The sequence below is a fragment of the Drosophila obscura genome, unplaced genomic scaffold (assembly GCF_018151105.1).
Source record: "Drosophila obscura isolate BZ-5 IFL unplaced genomic scaffold, ASM1815110v1 contig_179, whole genome shotgun sequence".
Lineage (NCBI taxonomy): Eukaryota > Metazoa > Arthropoda > Insecta > Diptera > Drosophilidae > Drosophila > Drosophila obscura.
The window spans coordinates 1,974,748-1,994,872 of NW_024542766.1; the positions used below are offsets into that span (position 1 = coordinate 1,974,748).

Sequence of the window (20,125 nt, forward strand, 5' to 3'; positions counted from 1 at the left end):
TTGGGTCAAACGCTATAGCTCCTCTGTCATTTCCTGCGACCCTTGGCCGACGTTTTAGTTTTAAATTTCATTGTTTATTCACTTGGTAATTTGCTTAATAAGTGTAATTTATGCAAATATTGCTGGATTCCTTATCGTTTATCAAATAATTCAATTTCTCACAATTTTGTTGTTGCCAATTTGATCGTACATAGTATTACTGGGTATTACTGGGCCTTCGTTCTAGAAAATGAAAACGAATCGAACTTAGTTGTAGACAATAAGGACAAGTAAAGTATAGTACAATTTAATTACAATTACAACTAAATAACCATAAAAATAATGTATATGTATGCCTAGGGAAACTTATGCTTAGGAGTCGAGTGCCCATTGCTCTTTTATAGATTTCATTTGATCAGTTATTGTTTTGTTGTTTTTTTGTTTGTTTATCGTTTAGGAAATTCGTGTCTAAATTGGTTTTAGCGTGATTTACGTTTTGATTATAATATTGCACAATTTTTGTGTGTTGCCAAACATTTGCTGTATAATTGCTCTCTACTCTCCAGAACAGAACTGAACTGTACTGTACTGTACTGTATTGGTTTTTTTTTTAGTTAGTTACCGACCGATGCTGATACGTTTAGATACGTTTGTGTTAGACGCTAAATCACTGGATTTTCTACGCACTTGTCAAGCTGAATTACAAAAGTTCATTGCCTAAATAATTTACATCAAAAAGCCAAGTTAACAATCCTCAATACGCAGCCCTAAATAGACTAAGTTCTCATCTCAGTTATTGGTTTGCTTAAATGCTAGGCCTAAACTAAATGATATTCGACTGGTTTCCATACCGTTTTACGCTTTACGCTGTTACGCTGTTACGCTCTACACAAAAATTCGCCAATTACTAAAATTATGCATTTCTTTCGTATTGTATATTCAGTATTCAGTATATATTATTAATAACTATTGCTCAGTTAAGTGTGTTTGCGTGTTTAGCAAAAATGTGCCAGCTATGAATCGAGTTTCCATAATGCCAATGCCAATTCCCTTCCAATCTCACCTCACTTTTCATTTCCCTTCCATCCTTTCTTCCGTTCTTCCGTTCTTTGCCTATTTCTTTTTGCTCGCTCAACACGACGATATCACAACAAAATGTACCAAGTAGAAGAATTAGTTATCATTATCAGTTATCGTTATAGATAGATCAGCTAACACTAATGCCGCTTCACGTGAACGGCGGCGGCAGCACCATCGGATCGAAGGTCTGCTGGAGGCTGGAGAAGTTGCTGAAGCTATCGATGCGACGATAGCCCCACAGATCCATGGCTTCGATGCAAACATCCTGGATTTGCTTGATCTACAAAGAAAGAGTGTCAATAATGCACCTTAAAAAAAATGTGGCCTTGAAGTACTCACCTCATCCGGCTTTAGATCCTGCATCCAATGGAATGGCGCTGATCTGGAATCACGATATGTGGAGCTAACGCCGCCAATATTGACCTTGGTGTGCGTCTCCAAAAACTCCTCCACAGCGGGATCGAACGGCAGGCCATAGAACTGCAGTATGTCCTGGGTCATTTCACTGGGATTCAATGACAGATCCTCATAGCGTAGGGTTCTGCCAAAACAAAAATATCTTGCATAAGTTTTTTTGGTTTTTTTTTTTGTGGAAAATAAACAGATGACGCACCTGAAACGCGATGGATACTTATCCAGCAATATCTCAGCTGTTTTGTAGTCATCCTGCAGATCCTGGCAGACCAGTCGCGGATCCTCGCAGTCCTCGTGGCCAGCGCACCACACGCGATGCCGACGCGATTGCATTGTTCCACGCGGATCCCTCACCAGCAGAACGATCCGCACATTGGACAGACTGTTGAAAGAGACAGAGAGAGGGAGAGATAGAGAGTGGAATGTTAGAATCAGTAATCATATAGTATATAGTCTCGTATCTGTTTGATGAGTTATATATAATTGCTGGCGTAATAGTTGTGCACGGAGCCGTGAAGTTCACTTTGCCATAACAATAGTTGGAGGGAGTTGGAGTCGCAGTCGGAGTCGGAGTTGGAGTTGAAATTGGCTTTCAATTAAATCGAATTAAAACTTCTATAATGGCCGCATAATTGGCATTTTAATGGAGCCCAGCACGAGTCGGGTTCCAGTCGGATTTTAAGCCAAATGTAATCTATCTTTCTATGCCACCAACTGGAAACTGTTTTTAATTACAACACTCAAGCGATGCTCCATCCTCTCCATCCCATCCCATCCCATCCACTCCAGCTAGTGGCGCAAGCAAATGCATTTGCTGAATTATTTCATGAAAATGTTTTGCCTAAGCGGATACTACAAAATGCTGATAAAATGGCAACGGCGGAAACAGCAACGCTACGTAGCGAGGGAACGTGGCGAGGGTTGTTGATTGTGGTTCTTGGAGCTGGGGTCGGTAATGGGGTCGCACTGCGGACCAGAGGGCCGGCCGTAATGCTGCCTAAAATAACCGAATACAGTGGGGCCCATAAATAAAGACACAGTCTTAGTCTGCACTAGATAGTGTAGTGACAGGGAAACAGATTCCCCATGCAGTTATCTCCAGCGAAACGGACAATAAATTTTAATCATTAAGCTGTTTTCTGTGGAAAGTTTTCAGTGAATGATGATGTGTCCCATTTCTTATCAACAACATTTAGTAACCATAAAATAAATAAATTCCTTAAAATTTAATATTTATTGGAGTATCTATGGAAGCCATTCCCACTTCAAATTTCATTAGCAATTGTCTGTGGGCTGCATGGCACTCCCTAAAAATCAACAACCGCCATGCATATATTCAGATCATGAGCTCCCCATCCCCCCCCATCACCCCCTGCTAACCATCAGAGGGGAGCATCATCATCATCAGAGGCAGCCGCAGGGCATGAAAACACTTTTTCCCTTCCTTCAACCCAGAGGTTTTCCTCTGCACCCACTTAACCACAATGCTAATGAGTTTGTGGCGGATTGAAAACAATGTAAACATCTATAACTGCACATAGACTATGTGCCGACATACAGACATATGTATGTACATATATCTAGCAGCTAGCCACATCTCCAGCTTACATAGTATACGGAATATGTATCCGTATCCGCATCCGCAATGAGCACCCGAATGTGATAAATGGAAACGAGCATTCCGCAGAGTTCATTCTCGAGCGAGGAATATGTGTAAAATGGAAACGAGGGAAAACATTCGAATAAACTTTTCAGTAGGTTGTCGTTAAGCTGCAAAAATAATGTATATAAAAGCAAAATATCGGAACAATAGTAGATGAAACCTTGCGTTACAAAGAACTAAAAAAATATTGCCAGCTGCTGCTTCTGTACCGTGAACTTTGGAGGAAGGGCTGTGGCTGTGGCTGTGGCTGTAGCTGTGGCTGTGGCTGAGGCTGCCAGGCAGAAATAATAACCGTAACACTAACAAATAACAGTGGGCTTTACTGCCACTGCCACTGCCATAGAGTCCCAGTCCCAGTCCCAGCCAGAGCCAGAGCCCTAGTCAATGGCTTGCTGGCAACAGCAACAGCTGCAAAAATACCGAATACCAAAAAAGTTTGTTCCAAAGCCGCAAACAGAACAAAACGGAAAAATCTACACCAAACAAAAAAAAAAAACCCCCCAAAAGGAAACCCAAATTTTGCGAACTTTAATTTTATGCAATGCAATCCAGAACGAGAATTAAATTAAAATTATAATAACCACCGAAATGTAATACAAAATTGAATATTTACGAGAGTTAAAAATTCAATGTGACTAGCAACAATAATAAGTTTAGGCATGAAAATAAATATAAATAAATTGGAACACATTTTTCAAAACATTTTCATGCGCTGTAATTATGCTATAAATAAACATTCAATTCAAAATACGAGGGGATATTCATGTTCGAATATTTTCCACCAATCATATATGACACATAGACAGCGGCTCCATCTAAATATACCAATGTACAAATAATTTGTGTATACGAGTATGTTATATCTAATTTGAAATATATGCTAATCAAATTTTTGAACAAACAGCGCAGCGTAGCGCTGAACAAAACCCCAATTTAACACGAACTGACATTTGCCTGCATTACATCACACCGAAATTAAGTCGAAAATGAATTTCTTTATAATTGCATTTCAAGTTGAATAATTTACGACAAAGTGCACTTGACGATGGACCAGATGGAATAAGAGAGTAATAATAATAAAAAACCATAAAACTCCGGCACAAGGCCAGGCAATGAAAGGCAATGAATTTCACTTTCGATTTGGCCAAGTAATACGAGATGTTTTCTTTTCATTTTGTACGAGTATTTGGTAATTATGCGAAAATAAAAGAGAGACACTTGTGGGGCTGCCCGGCTAGCTATAAATATGCAGAAAAAGCTATGCCGCAACGAAGAGTTCTTCAAGTGGATGTGGGCTGTCAAGGGGATTTTGACAGAGAGCTGCTCTAGTTGGGAGTATAGAGTGCCTTGAAAGAAGGTGTACAATAAAGAAAGCAGATATATGTAGAGACAGAGAAATGCTTCACTAAAGTTTATTTTGGTAATTTTGGTCAGTCAGCTTTTAATTGTTATTTATGTATGTGATTCTGCCTCTTGGCTGTTGGCGTTTAATGAATGCAATTATTTTCATGTTATTTGTGGCCAATGTTTTCAATGAGCCTCTTTCACAGTTGCTGGCCATAATTCAAGAGGGCTTTTAATTTAACTTTAATGGCGTATGGCTAAATGTGCGCAAATATATCAAGAGCTTGTTGAATGCATTTAACCCTGAACAAATATTATGGTATAAAATAACGAGACTCCGATGTGAAGTGCAGAGTGAGAGAATCTGTCAAAAGATAAGTACTAAGTACTACCATTCTCCAGAGCAAAAACACTTTGACCCATTGACAGAGGCTTTTGGCAACAACAAAAAAAAAAAAACAAAACAGACACACAAAAAAGTATTTATATATCTAACATATACATGTGTACATATGTATGTATTTATCTCTGAGTCATATTTCGTTTGTTTTTATTTGTATTCCATTCCGAACTGCGGCAGTTTTGCGGCATTCTGACACAGTTTTCAGAGACCAAAAGTAGAAAATTTGCACAAAATATACGTAAAAATTATTATAAAGAAGCCCCCCCAATCAATGGGATACACATAGAAATGGGTTTCGTATACATAGGTATGTGGCCCACATGATGGATAGATACGTTTACAGCTAGTCGCTAGACGACGACGACGACGCATTACGGCTGCTCTTTTGTCGACTTTTGTCGACTGTTTCGGGGTCAAGCCAAATGCGAGAGCTGAGGCGAACCTCAGAGACGATTAATCAATATAATGGGTACGGTACGGACCGGTCCCCCTCTTTGGTGCTCTCTCTCTCTCTTACGGTTCCCCGGCATAACCGATTCGGCTGACCCCCAAACCGATACGTATTTACATAACTCTTACACCCCAAACAAAACAAAAAAGTAAAAGTTGCTCACGTGTGCGCCTTGCAGGCCTTGAACCGACCGCGTTCGTGGACGCAGATGAACTTCTTGGAACTAGAATCATTAGTCAATCCGCAGTACAGATTTCCCAGTAGCAGATCCACCACAAAAGTGTTCCCCAATGGCCGGCGGCAACTGTGTGACCCATTAAGCGATTTAGCCGAGTCTCTTTCATAAACTTTTCTGTCTGTCTATCTGTCCCACTTTTTGGCCTGGCCAAGTCCCATTCCCCTTCATGCTTTAGTGGTTGGATAGGGGACTGTTGGCTGTCATGCGTGTGCAGATGTCTCCTCAATCTCCCATATTCATACTAAGTACGGGGTAATTATTTTTAGGGGTCTCCGCGAGGCTTAAGCCCGGACATAAGCCTATAATGTTGATTAATGGCGCCACGGAAAAGCCAACTGCTGTGCGGAGAGTGGAAAATAAAATTCGAAATGGCTTTCCACACAGTTCCTACGGCACAGACTTTCTTTCTTTGTGCGATCATGTCTATTTTTCTCTGCATTCCCTGTGGAAAACTATTCTTAATTAATTTCAATAGACTCCCGCTCTGGGCTACATAAATTTTCCCACTTTTTTGAATCAATTAGGCAATTTTTTAAAAACTACACGCATCCTGCTTTTCCCTATCCCCATGGGAGGACTTCACATTTTTTTTTTATAAAGCAAAAAATTATATTTCAAGAGTTTTTTTTTTATTGCATTTTTTAGCTTTCCATTCGCGAAGGAATGAGAGGCAGGAGAGGGAAAAGGCACTTTGAAAAGAGCTGAAAAAAAATGTTACGCATACGCTCCGTTGGCCAAAGGCTTGTTATGTGTTAATGTGTGTATGTGTGTGTGTGTGTAAGAGCGTATATTTATACATATATTTATTTATATAAATATGCATAATTGTCGCGTGCGGGTTTAAAAATGCTCGACACAGAGAGAGAGAGAGAGAGAGAGAAAAAGGGAGAAAAAGCGCGGGGAAACGAGGCAGAACAAAGAGCGTCAATAAAAAACAATGAAAATTTCAGCGTCGAAAAATTGTTAAAATAACACACAAAAAAATATGGAAACCAAAGAGAGGGAAAGGAAAAGCACTGAGAGAGAGAGAGGCAGAAAAACAATGGAAACCAAGGAAATTTATTCCACTCCAAGGGCCGAGAATTAAAATTGCCAAAATGTTAAATTAAAAATTCAGAGCCGCGGCAATTACCTAGAAATATATGCAAGTCTGAGGGGGTAAAGGCGGAGAAGAAAAACGGTGGAAAAATAAGAGTTCCTACCATTAATGAATGAAAAATGGTAAAGCGACAAATATTGTTACTGCAAAATATTCATATAAATATTATGCACAAAAAATCTCTGTATTCACAGACGAGCTTAAGTAATACTTAAGAGCACAACATCCCTACATCCCGCAATGAAATCTGTGGTCGCAGATTGTAAGACAAAAATAAATACTAATTGAATTGAACGCTCTAGAAAACCATTTAAAATTAAATTAAAGCTGCATAAACTCCAAATTATATAATTAAATAAAAGTCTAACTGATTTATATTTAATTTCAGGGCGTTGCGCGCTTTAATATATGCAAATCCAAAAAAAACAGAGAACTGAAATGAATAATGAAGGTAATCCTCCACTAAGTCCTCAGAAACTAGTGTCCCTACTCGTACATCAACAGCAAAAAAAACCGCAAACAAAATATAGAGCAATAATGTATTGTGGGACGCTTTTTTTTTAGGTGAAATAAACTACAAAAGAGAAAGAATTTTTATCGATTTAACAATTGCCCAACAAAACGCAAAAATGCAGGCACGTAAGTACGAGTACAAGTCCCTCCCTTTAGACACTTGGCCCATATATGTACAGTATGTATGTGTATATCCACAGTGGGCCAACACAGAAACCAACTTCAGCAGCTAAACTTCAGCCAGTGCCCGGCCAAAAAATATGCAGAATTCTCTCAGCCACCAGCCACCACCCACTGATGGCCACCCAATTCTTGTGTTACAACAACACAAATAGAAAACTCGGAAAAACATGCAAAACGACAGAACGATGGCTCCGGCTCCCTCAAATGAAGTCAGAAAATGCGGAAAATGAGTCCCGCATGAAAGGGAAAAACAAGAAAACTTTAGCTCTGATTTTGGAATGAAAGTACATGGGTTTTTTTTCCCCCGGAGGGTGGTCCACCCACTGCCTCCAAAGAGTAATAATTTTAATTTTAATTACAAATGACATGCGACTGAGCGGGGCCAGTGGGAGGGAGATTCTCCCTCTAAGAGGCAATTAGGGAGCTTGTCGAGGCTGGCTCTAACTTACAAAGTGCATTATTTTAATGTCTATCTGGAGCATCTCTTGTTGGTTGACGAAATGGGGTCAAGGGCTGTCCGGCACTGGGCCAGAACAACGGACAAGTTTAAAGCTTTTAACGCTGCAGGAGAACGGGATGAGAGCTAGCTAAGTGATGGCTTCGAAAAGGGAGCGCTAACAAGTTCTTTGGAATAAACTTATGGTTCAACAATCACATTGGGAAACCCCAGAAACGTAAGACCTTGAACTTGCCACAAACATACACACAATACCTCTCTCTAGTCCCCACACACACACACACAATAAATGCCATTCAAAGTCAGTGCCTTTCAGTGGGCCCCCGAAAGCAAAGTTAACAATCGCTCAAAAAGTTATCTATCTCCCTTTTGCACCCACCAAAAGGAAATTGCGTGACTAACGAATCAAAAGAGGCGGAATCCCAAGGATAATGTTCTGCTTTGTTTTGTTCTGTTCTGTAGTATGATCCGCAAGTGGGTCAAAGCCCAAAGGAGAGCACTGGTGCGGCACAAAGCGTAGCCAGCTGATCAATTTCCAGCCAATGGGCCACCCAAAGGTGGTCAAAATGAAATCATGGCACAGCGCAGCACAGCACAGCACAGCAGTGCAGAGAGAGAGGCACAGAGCTAAGCAGAAGCAAAAAGCAAAATTGTTCCGGCAAATGCAAACAACAGCAAATGTCAATCAAAGTCACCCGGGGATGCGGCGGCAGTCAGAAGAGTCAAAGCCAACTCGAGTGGCAAAAGAGAAAGGCAGCCAGAGAGAAATGGTAGGAGCCACAGTCACAGTCGTAGCTGGAGATGGAGATGGAGTCACAGTTGGACTCGGAGATGGAACCCAAGTCGTAGTAACTGGAGAAAGAGAATCACAATGGCAGCGCGGCCAGTGGGCTACCGGGGGCGTTGCAGGGCACATTTGAGGAATAACTATCAGCCTGAGCCTACCCCTTTGGGGGGGCCACCGTTAAAAGTTAAAGGAGCCAAGGTGCAAAAGCCGCCTGGAAACTTGATTAATAACAAACTAAGCAGAGGAGGTGTGCAATACCAGGGATATGCCTATCCACACACACCCACACACACACACACACAGAGCACATATGACAGGGTACTGAAGGTCTCTCGGCAAACAAACCGCAAGGCACGCTGATGGAATGGGAACGGAAAAGAACTGAACGGTGCCGAACAGAACCAAACCAAAGCGACCTGAGTGGCGGCACTGTGGTCCAAGTTTCCACTGAAAATGTGATGGAAATTATCGCAAAAAAAAAATAAGAAAATAATTCATCTTCAAAGTATTAAAAATTGGGAATACTTTAGGAGTATTTTATAAAATATTTTCAGCTAAAAGATACTTTATTTCTGACGTCATTTATGGATTAATTTAGAATTTAGAATTTTAATATTTTCATTGAATTTAAAAGAACAAAAATTTCAATACCTAAAGGATTTCTCAGAACCATTTCTAGGTTACATTTAAATTAATGTATTTATTTTAATTATTATTTATTTATTTTAATTATTATTTATTTATTTTAATTATTATTTATTTATTTTAATTATTATTTATTTATTTTAATTATTATTTACTTATTTTAATTAAATGTTTTTAGCAATATTTTGACATTTTTTTGGTTTTATTTAAATTGAATTTGAATCCAAATTTCAGTCAAATTTAACCAAAAAATATGTTTAAACCGCTTTTAATCCACTGTGCCATTGCTCTCCATTGTCTGTGGGGGTTTTTTGTACACTTTTTGCTTGTTGTTTTATTTTGCAGCAGAGTATGAAATTTATTGGGTTCGTGCATTTGACATGAAGCCTTTAGGGCGATGCTTTTGATAGGCAACCCCAGAGAACCCCCCGAAACCCCGAAAAAAATCCATGTGTGTGCAGCTGCTGATGATGACGGAGGGGGACGCCGCAATGTGTGGTCGGGGGAGGCAATTTGTTGGCTACGATATGTATAATATATTATAATGACTTAAGCAAAGCTTTTTTATTGTTTGCCGAAAATAGAATAAATCGTACAAATATTCCGCTCTAATGCGACCTTTTCTAATCGGTATTAATCAGTCCAATGCCTGTCCGTAATTCATTCGATTATCAAACTAATTTCCCCAAAAACTTGTGCAATTATAGCCCCCATCCCCCAAACAGTGCCCGTAGACAAAAGTTCTGCAGGGGAGAATAATTAATGCATTCAGAAATTGTCCTTTTATGCCCGAGACCGAACTTGATTGACTTCTGATCTAATTGAATTTCGCACGACGCCTGCTCCTGGGAAAACTACGGACACTCCTGCCGAGTAAAATCAATGGAGAGACACTAAAATATTGATTGGAATTTATGTGAGGCGGCGGCACTTGAAACTTTTAATTAAAATCAAGGGAATACTCGGGGGGCAGAGCTTATGGCAAATGAAATCAAGTGAAATGATTTATGCACGAGCGAGAGAGAAAGAGCAAGAGAGAGAGAAGGAGAGAGAAGAAGGTTTTTGTTTGCAGGAAAACTGCAGACGCAAGCGATGGAAAGTTGGTTTATGGATGGACCCGAAAGTGATTAGGGGGCGGGCGGGAAATTCCTTGAGGTTTCCTCTGCTAATGCAGCAGTTTAGAACTCTTTTCCTGCCTATTGATTTCTTTAAAGTTCACCCACGAATAGGGTCTCGCGCCCTCTGTTTCCTTAGGAAAACATTATGGAACTCTTGAATGGGATACCACCTTCTCCTGCTCCTGCTGCTCCCCCGCATTCTACGCCCTCTCTTTTTTCTCCTCTTCCAACTATTGACTTGGCTTTGCCTCTTAACGACGTCATCTGAAGAGAGCTCTCGGTTCCGTGTCGAGGAGCTGAGCTGAGCTGAGAAGCTAAGCTGAACGACGGTCTGTTCGGTTCAGTTCGGTTCAGTTCGGTTCGGCGTTGAGCTACTTAATGACTTATCGCCGTCATTATGCCTCGCTGGCTACGCGACTCCCAGTGACTTTTGGTTTGGGCTGCAGCTAAGAAAGCGTAAAGTGAAAGACTTTTGCGACTCGACGCGAGAGTGGCAGCCAGATGCCAGGCAAGTGCCTCGGCTGAAGCTGCAACATCGATTCAATTCATATTCAGCAATGAAAGAGTCGAGTCCGGGGGAGATGGGGCCTTCGGTTAACATATTCAAGAGATATTCAAGAACTATACGCGTACATCACCCACATAAATCCAGTTGGATTCAGACCTTCCTTTCACTTTGGCTGTGCGAGTGCCTGTGGCCCAAAATGCAATTAAATGTAACCAGTAAGGAATACATTAAAAAAGGAAAAAGAGTCGAAAATTGTATACACTTTCTCACATCTTAATAATAAATAAATACGCAAAATTGTAGCGCTCCGCATTGTAGCATCAATCAAGTAAAAAACAAGATTAAATGTAGAGTAGAAATCCCGTTGTAGATCCCTTCTCCTTTTTCTTTCCTCATTCAATAACATGATGTAAACAGACCCACCTCTTGGGAGTTCATGTACCTTCCCTGAACCTTCTTCCCCTTCCTTTTCCCGTCGTCTGATTGTCATGTAAATGGGTAACTTTTTTTTTTTTTTGTATTTCTTCGTCTCCTTGGCTCTTAAGTAAATTGCAGCACTTGCTGTCAGGAAACGCCGATGCTTTCGACATGCTGGGCGTGGCCGCTCCCTACATTTGACACTTCATTTTATTTCAGTTAAAAATTGCCCCTCCCTCTCTCCACTCTCTTCTTTTTGTGTGTGTGTGTGGGGGGCTGGCCACTCTCCCAGTCTTGCTTTAGTGCTCTCTCTCTGTCTCAGGCTCTGTGTGATTTATTAATGAACTTTTGGTGTAAATTGCATTCGCTTGCAAGCGCAAATACTGGTACAAAGAGCAATGTATCTCACAGATAAAATATAGCTGATAAAACCAAGTCAACGCCTGCTTATCGTCCGTTTTGTTACAGAGTTCTCTCTGAAGAATACTCACTGGAGCGATGGAGCACTTAAATATCTTGATTAGCAAACACTTTCCATGCATATCTTGAGCCTTAAGCTAGTTTCATGGTCGTTCTGGTTACCATACCTAAGAGAGATTAAAGTTAATAAAGTTGGATTGCATCGCAGAGGGTGAGCTTAAGGAAAGGCAATTACAAGTTGGGTCCAATTCACAGAAGGGAAACGCCCACGGAAATGAATTAAAACAATCATAAATATCCGAATCCGAGCCAAGGTCTGCCCCAAAATCAATGCAGAGCACGTTGTGTCCGTCCGCTCCTGCTGCCGCTGCTGCTGCTTCCCACACCGAGCACCCAGCAGACACATCTGCATGTGGCAGGAGAAGGTACTACATAAATACATAAATATGTATGTACATGGGAGAAGGTACGGGTACGGGTACGGGACCCGGGCCTCACACGAGCGAAGGTAGGGCAGGGGCCTTTACACACATCAGCGAGAGGTGGGCAGAGCGGTGGAGTGTGACCAGCGTTGTTTATGGAGCACGAAAGGGTAACCCGTGTGGACTTTGCCATTATTTGGAGCAAAAGCGAGCGATAAATTGCTGCAGATCTGTGACAAATAGCCCCAGCCACAGTCCAAGCACCAGCCCCAGTCCAAGCCCCAGTCGAAAGGCGAACCACAGGAAAACTGAACGCAAAGGGAATGAAACGGAACTGCAATTGCACAGCCCAAGAATGCAGCTGCAGTTGGAAATGCAGTTGGGAGGGAAAACTGGAACAGAAAGTAATAAGGTATGAGTACCCCCCGTACCCGAGCATATGCTACTTGGAAAGGAAAATATTTCAACTGAATCTTAAGCAATATTTAGGTGAAACCAAGGAAAAAATATATACATACATAAGGAAAACATGTAAAGTTGAAGTGTGTGAAGACAAAACAGCTTACAAATTGAATAAATAAATACAAAAACAAAACAACAAAAATACTAGAATATTCTCAATAAAAATTATACTGAGAAAAAACAGAAAGAAAATAATAAAAATATGTATATACAAAATATGTAGAAAAAACTAGAAAAATCTTATTTGAAAAAAGAAGTACTATGAGAGAAAAATTATCAAAAATAATTCCATATGTGTAAAATACCTAAAATACCACACGAATAAATACCATTGTAACAATTCGCTCTAAAGTATACGAGATAATCACAATCAATTTATGAACAAATAGCGCTATACTTTTCATCCCGATACGAATTTCATGGCTAAAATACAATGGAAAACGGACTAACGGACTCCACCGAACGAACTCCTCTTCATGGCAGCTGAAAGACTGCACCATCATCGAGAAATACCACAAAAGATGGAGGTGAGAGGCAAGCGGGCGGTAAGCGAATCAAATCTTCACATAATAAAATCAATTTTGAGTATATTATTTTCCCATTGGAACGAGCAAGAATCGGGCAGAGCTAAAACTAATTTCGCGTTTATTACAGACGGCAAAATGTGCGCAAATTACATAGATACACAATACACGGACAGAAGGACAGACGGACGGACGGACGGACGGGAGGCATAGGTACGAGAGTGCATTCATATCGCGATGAGGCAGAGGAAGAGCGGGCACGCTTCGCCAGCTACAGAGATACAGATACAGATACAAAACGAACTGGCGAATGCAATTGTCCGATGCAGCAGCAGAGGCTAAAGGGGGCTGGTAGGGGGGTATGGGGTTGGGTTGGAGGAAAGCGTGGCTAACAATGCAACGAAGAATGCGACTGCCACAGCCACAGCCACATCCATAGCGTCGACGACGACGACTGCACAAAAGGTGCCACGTAGAAAATTGCACAAGAATAGAACTAATTTAAACAACTTGCAGATATGCGGCGCAAGGTTGGATCCGCCAACCCCCCAGCCCCTCTCTCGCTGTATCTGTTTATCTTTTCCCTCTGAGGCTCTCGTGCTGTGTAGCTGTTGCAAAGGTAATAAAAATTATACAATAAACTGTATCTACGTCTAGGCCCAGCCTCCATCCTCCATCCTCCAGTCTCCTGCCTGCCTGCTTGCCCGCAAATCTCAATAGGAGATGCATTTGATGACTGTCTGTCTGTCGGTTTGTACAGTATGTCTGTCTGTTGGTTGGTCGGCGCTTTTCAATTGCATTGTGCTCATGTTCGGCCACAGAGTAGAGATCTGATCGATGCTCGTACTCCTATTGTTTCTTCATTCCTTGCGGATGGCCGCAGGAGATACTACGACTGAATGTTTTGGCAAAAGCTGAGCTTCAAGAAAAATGAAAGCAGGAAGCTTCCTCTGGTTTGGAGAACCTTTAAACTGAGCCATAAAATAAATAGCCAAATATTTGCTCGAAGCGACACACGATCTGCAAATAATGATACTTGTCTTCTAATTATATTGCAACAAGTGTTAGGAACAGAATGGAAAGAGACTCAAAACAACGAGTAAATATATGTATGTATATATAGTTATGTATACATATACACGAAATGCCAATTGAACAGCTGCGCTTTGCATTTCGAGATGCACTTTGTATTGCCTCTCAAGATGCATTTCCGAAACTTGACTCATCCGAAACTTTCCATGCCATTCACTTTTTTGCATGTTCGTTGTTTTCGATTTAAAAACCTCTTTTTATCTCTCTCTCTCTCTCTCTCTCTGTCTCCCTCTTTCCCTTCATTTCGATTTATTAAACACCTTTTCTGTATGCATGCAAATCCTTGACTCTGCACCTTAATTAAACATCAAGGAGCAATCGGCGGAACAGTCACTCGGTGACACACTCAGCCACAGAGCCCAGGTGTCTCGCCGCTGCTTCCTTGCCTGTTTCTGGCCCCGTTTCATGGCCCCTTCGCTTCTGTGACATATGCAAACGAAGTACACAAAAAACAAAGTAAGCAAGGAGAATATGGCTATACCCTTTCAAGTTGATTGTTTCTATACAGTTTTAAGGGGGTTTTATTTATTTATTCTATAATATTTCTATGCGATAAATCTCTCCTTTCGCTATACTGCGTCTGGCACACAGAGACGTCGCCGCTAAAGGCTCTGCTGAGGTCGTAGATGGCTATTTCTTTCCCTCAGTGCCAAGGGTATCCAACAAAAAATACCAAGAGAGTCCCAGAAAACTGAAAAGGAAAAGTGAACTGCGTAACTTTGTATGTGGCCGCTGTGCCCCATCCCCTGCCCCATGCCCCCGCCATGCAACACACCCACCTGCTGTGTGCGTCCGAATGAGTTGACACTGTTGTTTGTCTTTGTTGCCACAGTGAGGACCAGGACTGCGGGGAAAGATACGCAGAGTGCCACATCTGCCTTTTGGGACGTGGTTCAGGTTGTTAAGCAAAAGTCACGTTGGGCGCCAATCCCAAGGTTAAGTGGCAGAAAGCTCCAGCAAACAAAACAAGTCCAAGTCGGAAGATAAACCCCAGAAAGGTACACTAATATACATACATACATATATATGTATATATAAATATCGTAAAAAAAAAAAGGCCAGCTATCTGTTTACCACAAAAGTCGACAGATATTTTTACCTGAGACTGCAAACGAAAACGAGATTAAAAGTCACCTCGAAATGCAAATTTCTCATCTGCTTTTGCGGTGATTAGATAATGGTAATGGTAATGGCATATTGGAAGGAGAAATTTGCGCGTTCTGGTGTTCATTTATGGGAGAACAGATTTCTGGCCACCTTTTCTTCGGCCAATTTCCGTATCTTGGGCACTCAATGTCTTAGTTTTATCGAACAAATGGACGGGCATGGCTTGCCTCTTGCCTCCCTCGAATGCAATTTCCTTCTCAATTTCAATGGCTTATCTGCCATACGCGGAGTATCCATGGCACACATCAAAAGGAGAGCGCCTCCGAATGCCGTCGAGTCATTTATTTTAATTGCCGATCGGCTGGAGAACCCTTTCACAAAAACGCCCCACGACCGATCCCTGGGCCACAAACAGAGCGCGCTGTTCTAGATTTTCCACAATTACCTCTGAAGCATTTCCCATTCACCCCCCCGCCGCTTCGGCTGTTGCTTTTCACGCTGCGCAGCTCCTGCTCTTTTTCATGATTTGTGGCCGGTTGCTCGCTTTTAATTATTGCGATTATTGTGGCAACAATTTACAGTTTTCGAATGTTGCAGCCAGCAGCAGCAGCAGCAGCAGCAGCGGCAGCGAACAGCCAAGAGCCAACCAACGGCAAAGGCGTGTGGCATAGCCGCATAGCCAGAGAGGGAGGGGAAATAATTTAGAGCAGAATGAATTGTCTGGAGAGCGGAGAGCAGCGAGCAGCGAGCAGCGAGAAATTGCAACTTGATAATTATAATGAGCCAATAATGACGATGACAGAGCCAACGGTGGACCCACAGACAGAGCCACAGCCAGAGCCATGACAACCTTGTTCTCTGAGATCTGCGGATCCATTATAACCAGCCATAACTGAAATTCGATACGGGAAGTGGAGTGCAGAGAGCCAAGCCAAGCCAATCCAATCGAGGCCAGAGTTGCGGTCTATAAAACCCCATTTCAGAGCATTCATTTGATCGACTTTTAGCCACGTTTTTGCCTACGAGAAAATCGAACTATTGCACCAAGAAATATTTAAATGGAATTCCTCAAATGTTTCCACATATTTCCAAATTTATTTCCAAATGGTTCCACCATTAGTAGATACTTTTCTGTATTTTCTGCAACTAATTTCCTTGCTCTAAATAATTTCCTATGGCTGCAAAAAAAACAATCCTCAATTGTAGCTTTATCTTTGCAATTTTCCCTTTGATGAGTTGCGAACATTAGTTCAGGGTTATCTTTTCTTTTTCTATTTTGCAAGGGCACTCGCTTTGTTTTCCCCGTGCCCCTCTGTTTTGGGGCACGTGCTGCGTACAGACAGACAGACAGCCGTTGGAGCACTTGAGCGAAACATGTCGGAGAAAATTGCAACACGGACTTTTGGCTAATAGAATTTGAGCTCAATGTGTCAGTTGTTCATTCCGTCAGGAGGCAGCCAGCAGCCAGCAATAGCAGTAGCAACCCAAATAACATGCAACAAAATGTTGGCCAAAGCAAATGAAATGGAAAATTTCGCAGGTAAAACCAAACTTGTTTGCCGCCAAAGAGGAGGCAAGGAGGGTAGTACTCCAGCTCCTCCTGCTCTAAGGATGGTTTATTTCAGCGTTCTCCTCCCTCTCTGTCTGCCGTTGGGAATACCAAAAGTTGTACGTTCCGTGTGTCTCTCCTCTTCTGGCTGCTTCAAATATTTAAACAAATTGTGTGTCGGTATAGTATAAAGTGGATGAAGGAGCAGACAAATCTGTGGCATTGCCGATTGTGGCTATCCCACTAGTAAGAGGAGATTCTTACATGGTGAAGGCATTTTGTGAAAGATTATGCCAGAAGATGGTTTACTTGGATGGGATTCCATCTAATGAAATGGAGAATATATCTTGCTATCAACTCTACAGACATTTTCTAGCTGTTTGGGAATTTTGGGAATTCAGGAGTTTCTTCTCCGCATTTTGTTGTACATTCTTCTGCAAAATGCTGTAATTGAATGAGATTTTAGTGGCAGATATATGTAGATAGTTTCTTCTTTAGAGAATTAACTCTTTTTCCCCCTTTTTCACAGTCAAAAGTAAGCTGCTTCTGCCCCTTTTCCGTATCAAGATATCAAAATATTTCCGCTGACTGCAGAGTATTTTTGTAAAATAATGGAATTACACACAGGAAAAAATAACACACCAGGAAAAGCGTTAGACAAGTGTTCCTTCCCCCTATCGCCTCCTGCTGCCGCAATGCCAAAGATTTTGTGGGTCTGCAACAAAAGGACGTGACTGGGAGGCGGCTGTAGGGAGAGGCATCCATAGAGGCATTTGAGGATTTGGAGATACTCTCGTAGGTCGTAGCAGTAGTAGTAGTATGAGGAGGAGGAGGAGGACAGAGTGTAGTGCATATTGTGCGGCTGTGGCTGTGCCACTGACACGTACTAACGAGCAACGCCTGACAGAGCGTCATCGTCCCGCTCGACGATGCTTAAAACTTAATTTGAAGCAACAAAAAGACGGGAGGAGCAGCTCTGAGAGTTTGGGGCACGGGCACGGGCACAGTGCGCCATTATGCAATGCCATGTGGAAAGGCTTATGTAATGAGTGGCGGAACTAAGCGACAGCGACCCCAAATGAAATATCGCTGGAGAATATCGCAGCCTGTCAGCCAGCTTGTCATCGCCATGGCTTACACACAGTGCAAATGAGCGAGAGAAATGAGACAAGTACGAGCCCCCCAAAAGCCCAAAAGATGGGTCTCTGTGTGACCCATTTGGGCCTCATGGAAATGCCACAACTAATTATACAAAAATATTTCATTATACGAGTAATATATGGAATAACCGCAGCAGCCACAACTATTTTTGTAGAAGAATTTGTGCTAAATTCATACATTTATTCGTACTAAAATATCTATTGAAGAATGCCAAAAACAATGCTTATAAACAAAATGCTAGAGAGTCAGTCGAGGTCAAGTATAATTTATGTAATATGATAGTTTTCTTATAAGACACAACTTAAGTTTTGATTGCTGATTAATGGATATTATTCACACCCAAAAAGGTATAATTTACAAGGCCTTCAATTTTATTTATTATTATATGGATAAGTCAGGTGTACACACCATTTGATGTTCTAGATTGGAATCTCAAACATTGTGAAATCTCTAACTGGTTTTATGGATCACACATTGCAGGCACAAAGTACATGTAAAGAAGTATTGTCACTCCCTAAGGCGGCAACACTTCCTTCAAAATATACTTTATGGCTTAATTAAAACATAATTTATGCAAACATCAGATAAGTAGAATTATGCATAATTATTTTATGGTTCATTCATGTCTTTGGCATTATCAAGATGTATTGCCCAACCCCGAAAGCGGCGTATCTATTGTCTGAATATGCTTTATAGCTTAATTACAATGTACTTTATGGCATTATCTTTATATCTGCTGCGTAGATCAGTTTATAGATCAAATCTGAAGCATAAAGCGGTATTGTCACTCCCTAATAACGTCGTGAACATGGCCTAATTTTCGGCCTAATTTTCCCCTACGTTTATGCAAATACCTGATACCTTATTATCATACATATATATACATATAGAGTATACATATCTTTCATCCGAACTTAGCTAAATTATAAGCAAAAAATGGCAGAAGAGTTAAACTTTGAAGCTGCACCAAAAAATTATAAAATTCATAATATAATAACCTTTTATGGCAGATACCTTGGATACCTAATGCATATCTCCAGGAGCTTTTAAATATTTAATACAAAATTGGAATATTTCGTGACAACTGAGGATAGATAGAGAACACAAAACCCACTCAAACCCTCGTAATGTACATAAATACATAAATATTTACACACATACATATGTACTAGCTAATGTCTGTATCAGTATCAAAGCGGGGACGGACTGCTAATTCAGTTACCCGTGAGGGAAGTAAAGGAAAGGAAAGGAACCGGCCTTGGGTTGATGTCAGGTCCTGCACACGTGCGATCGACAGATGTACTCCGACAAACCCCCCACACACACACACACACACATATGGCGAGGGCACGCTTATAGTTATGGGAATTAGTTCCTGGAGTAGGCTGTGGCTCCATCCCATTCCATTCCTTGCCTCCTTCCTGGTTTGCGTGTGCCACAAAAACCAAAGAGAAGGAAAAACTAAAACGCAAGCGAAATAAAATATGTATGGCATGGTATTCGGGGGCAGAGTTGTTCAAGTGCGGGTTTTTAGCCGGAGAGTAGCGCAAATGTCCGTGTTAGCCACACTCGCACACAGAAAGACACAAAAGAAAGAGCAAAGAAATGAGGGAAAAGCGAGAAAACGTGTGGCAAAGACAACATTTTCCTTTTTGGCCAAGAGCCAAAAAGCCGGCAAACAAAAAAATATATAAAGGCCACGGCATCAGGCCAACCCGAGGAGACGGGGTAGGATACAACCAAGAGAAGAGAAAAGCTCTCGGCATTTTGTATTATTTTATAACAATATATATTACCATCCGCCGGCGTTGACAAACCAAATTCCACGGAAACTAAGGCACAGAATTTTATGATTTTATAGATCCTACGAAGCATGGCCAGCGGCACGATGGGAGGAGGTGTCGGTGCCCCTCTGGAGAGAGAATTTCGAACAGGTAATCATGTGTCTCCAAGGCTCCCCTGTTTGCAGTTTAAATGTTGACAATCTGTTTAACAAATCTGCCAGCCAAATGGAACAGATTGCAAAATACAACAGAAAAATCAATTTATTGCTTGGGGTGGCGTTTTCTTTTTTTTTGGGACGGCGCAG

The 20,125-nt window shown here is 41.4% G+C and overlaps 1 protein-coding gene and 1 long non-coding RNA gene across 4 annotated transcripts in view; one reads left to right on the forward strand and one right to left on the reverse strand.

Moving 5' to 3' along the window:
• Window positions 1-56: 56 nt before the first annotated feature.
• Window positions 57-20,125, reverse strand: part of LOC111080155 (carbohydrate sulfotransferase 4) — a 32,169-nt gene continuing 12,100 nt past the window's right edge. The window contains exons 2-5 of one of the 3 annotated variants that reach the window (XR_002608450.2): window positions 1,673-1,855; window positions 1,399-1,600; window positions 1,043-1,339; window positions 57-222 (exon numbers count right to left, since the gene is read on the reverse strand). Coding sequence is in view for 2 of the 3 variants with exons in the window: in XM_022375614.2 (XP_022231306.2) it covers window positions 1,208-1,339; window positions 1,399-1,600; window positions 1,673-1,855 (517 nt within the window). In the remaining variant the exon portion in view is untranslated. Of the gene's footprint in view, window positions 1,340-1,398; window positions 1,601-1,672; window positions 1,856-11,804; window positions 11,887-20,125 lie in introns of those variants that run through there. The other 2 variants (XM_022375614.2, XM_022375615.2) reach the window with 2 other exon arrangements.
• On the forward strand, window positions 14,704-20,113 carry LOC121403944. Its single transcript, XR_005967571.1, has 3 exons — window positions 14,704-14,932; window positions 15,052-15,217; window positions 19,898-20,113. It is a non-coding gene; the product is annotated as an uncharacterized LOC121403944 (long non-coding RNA).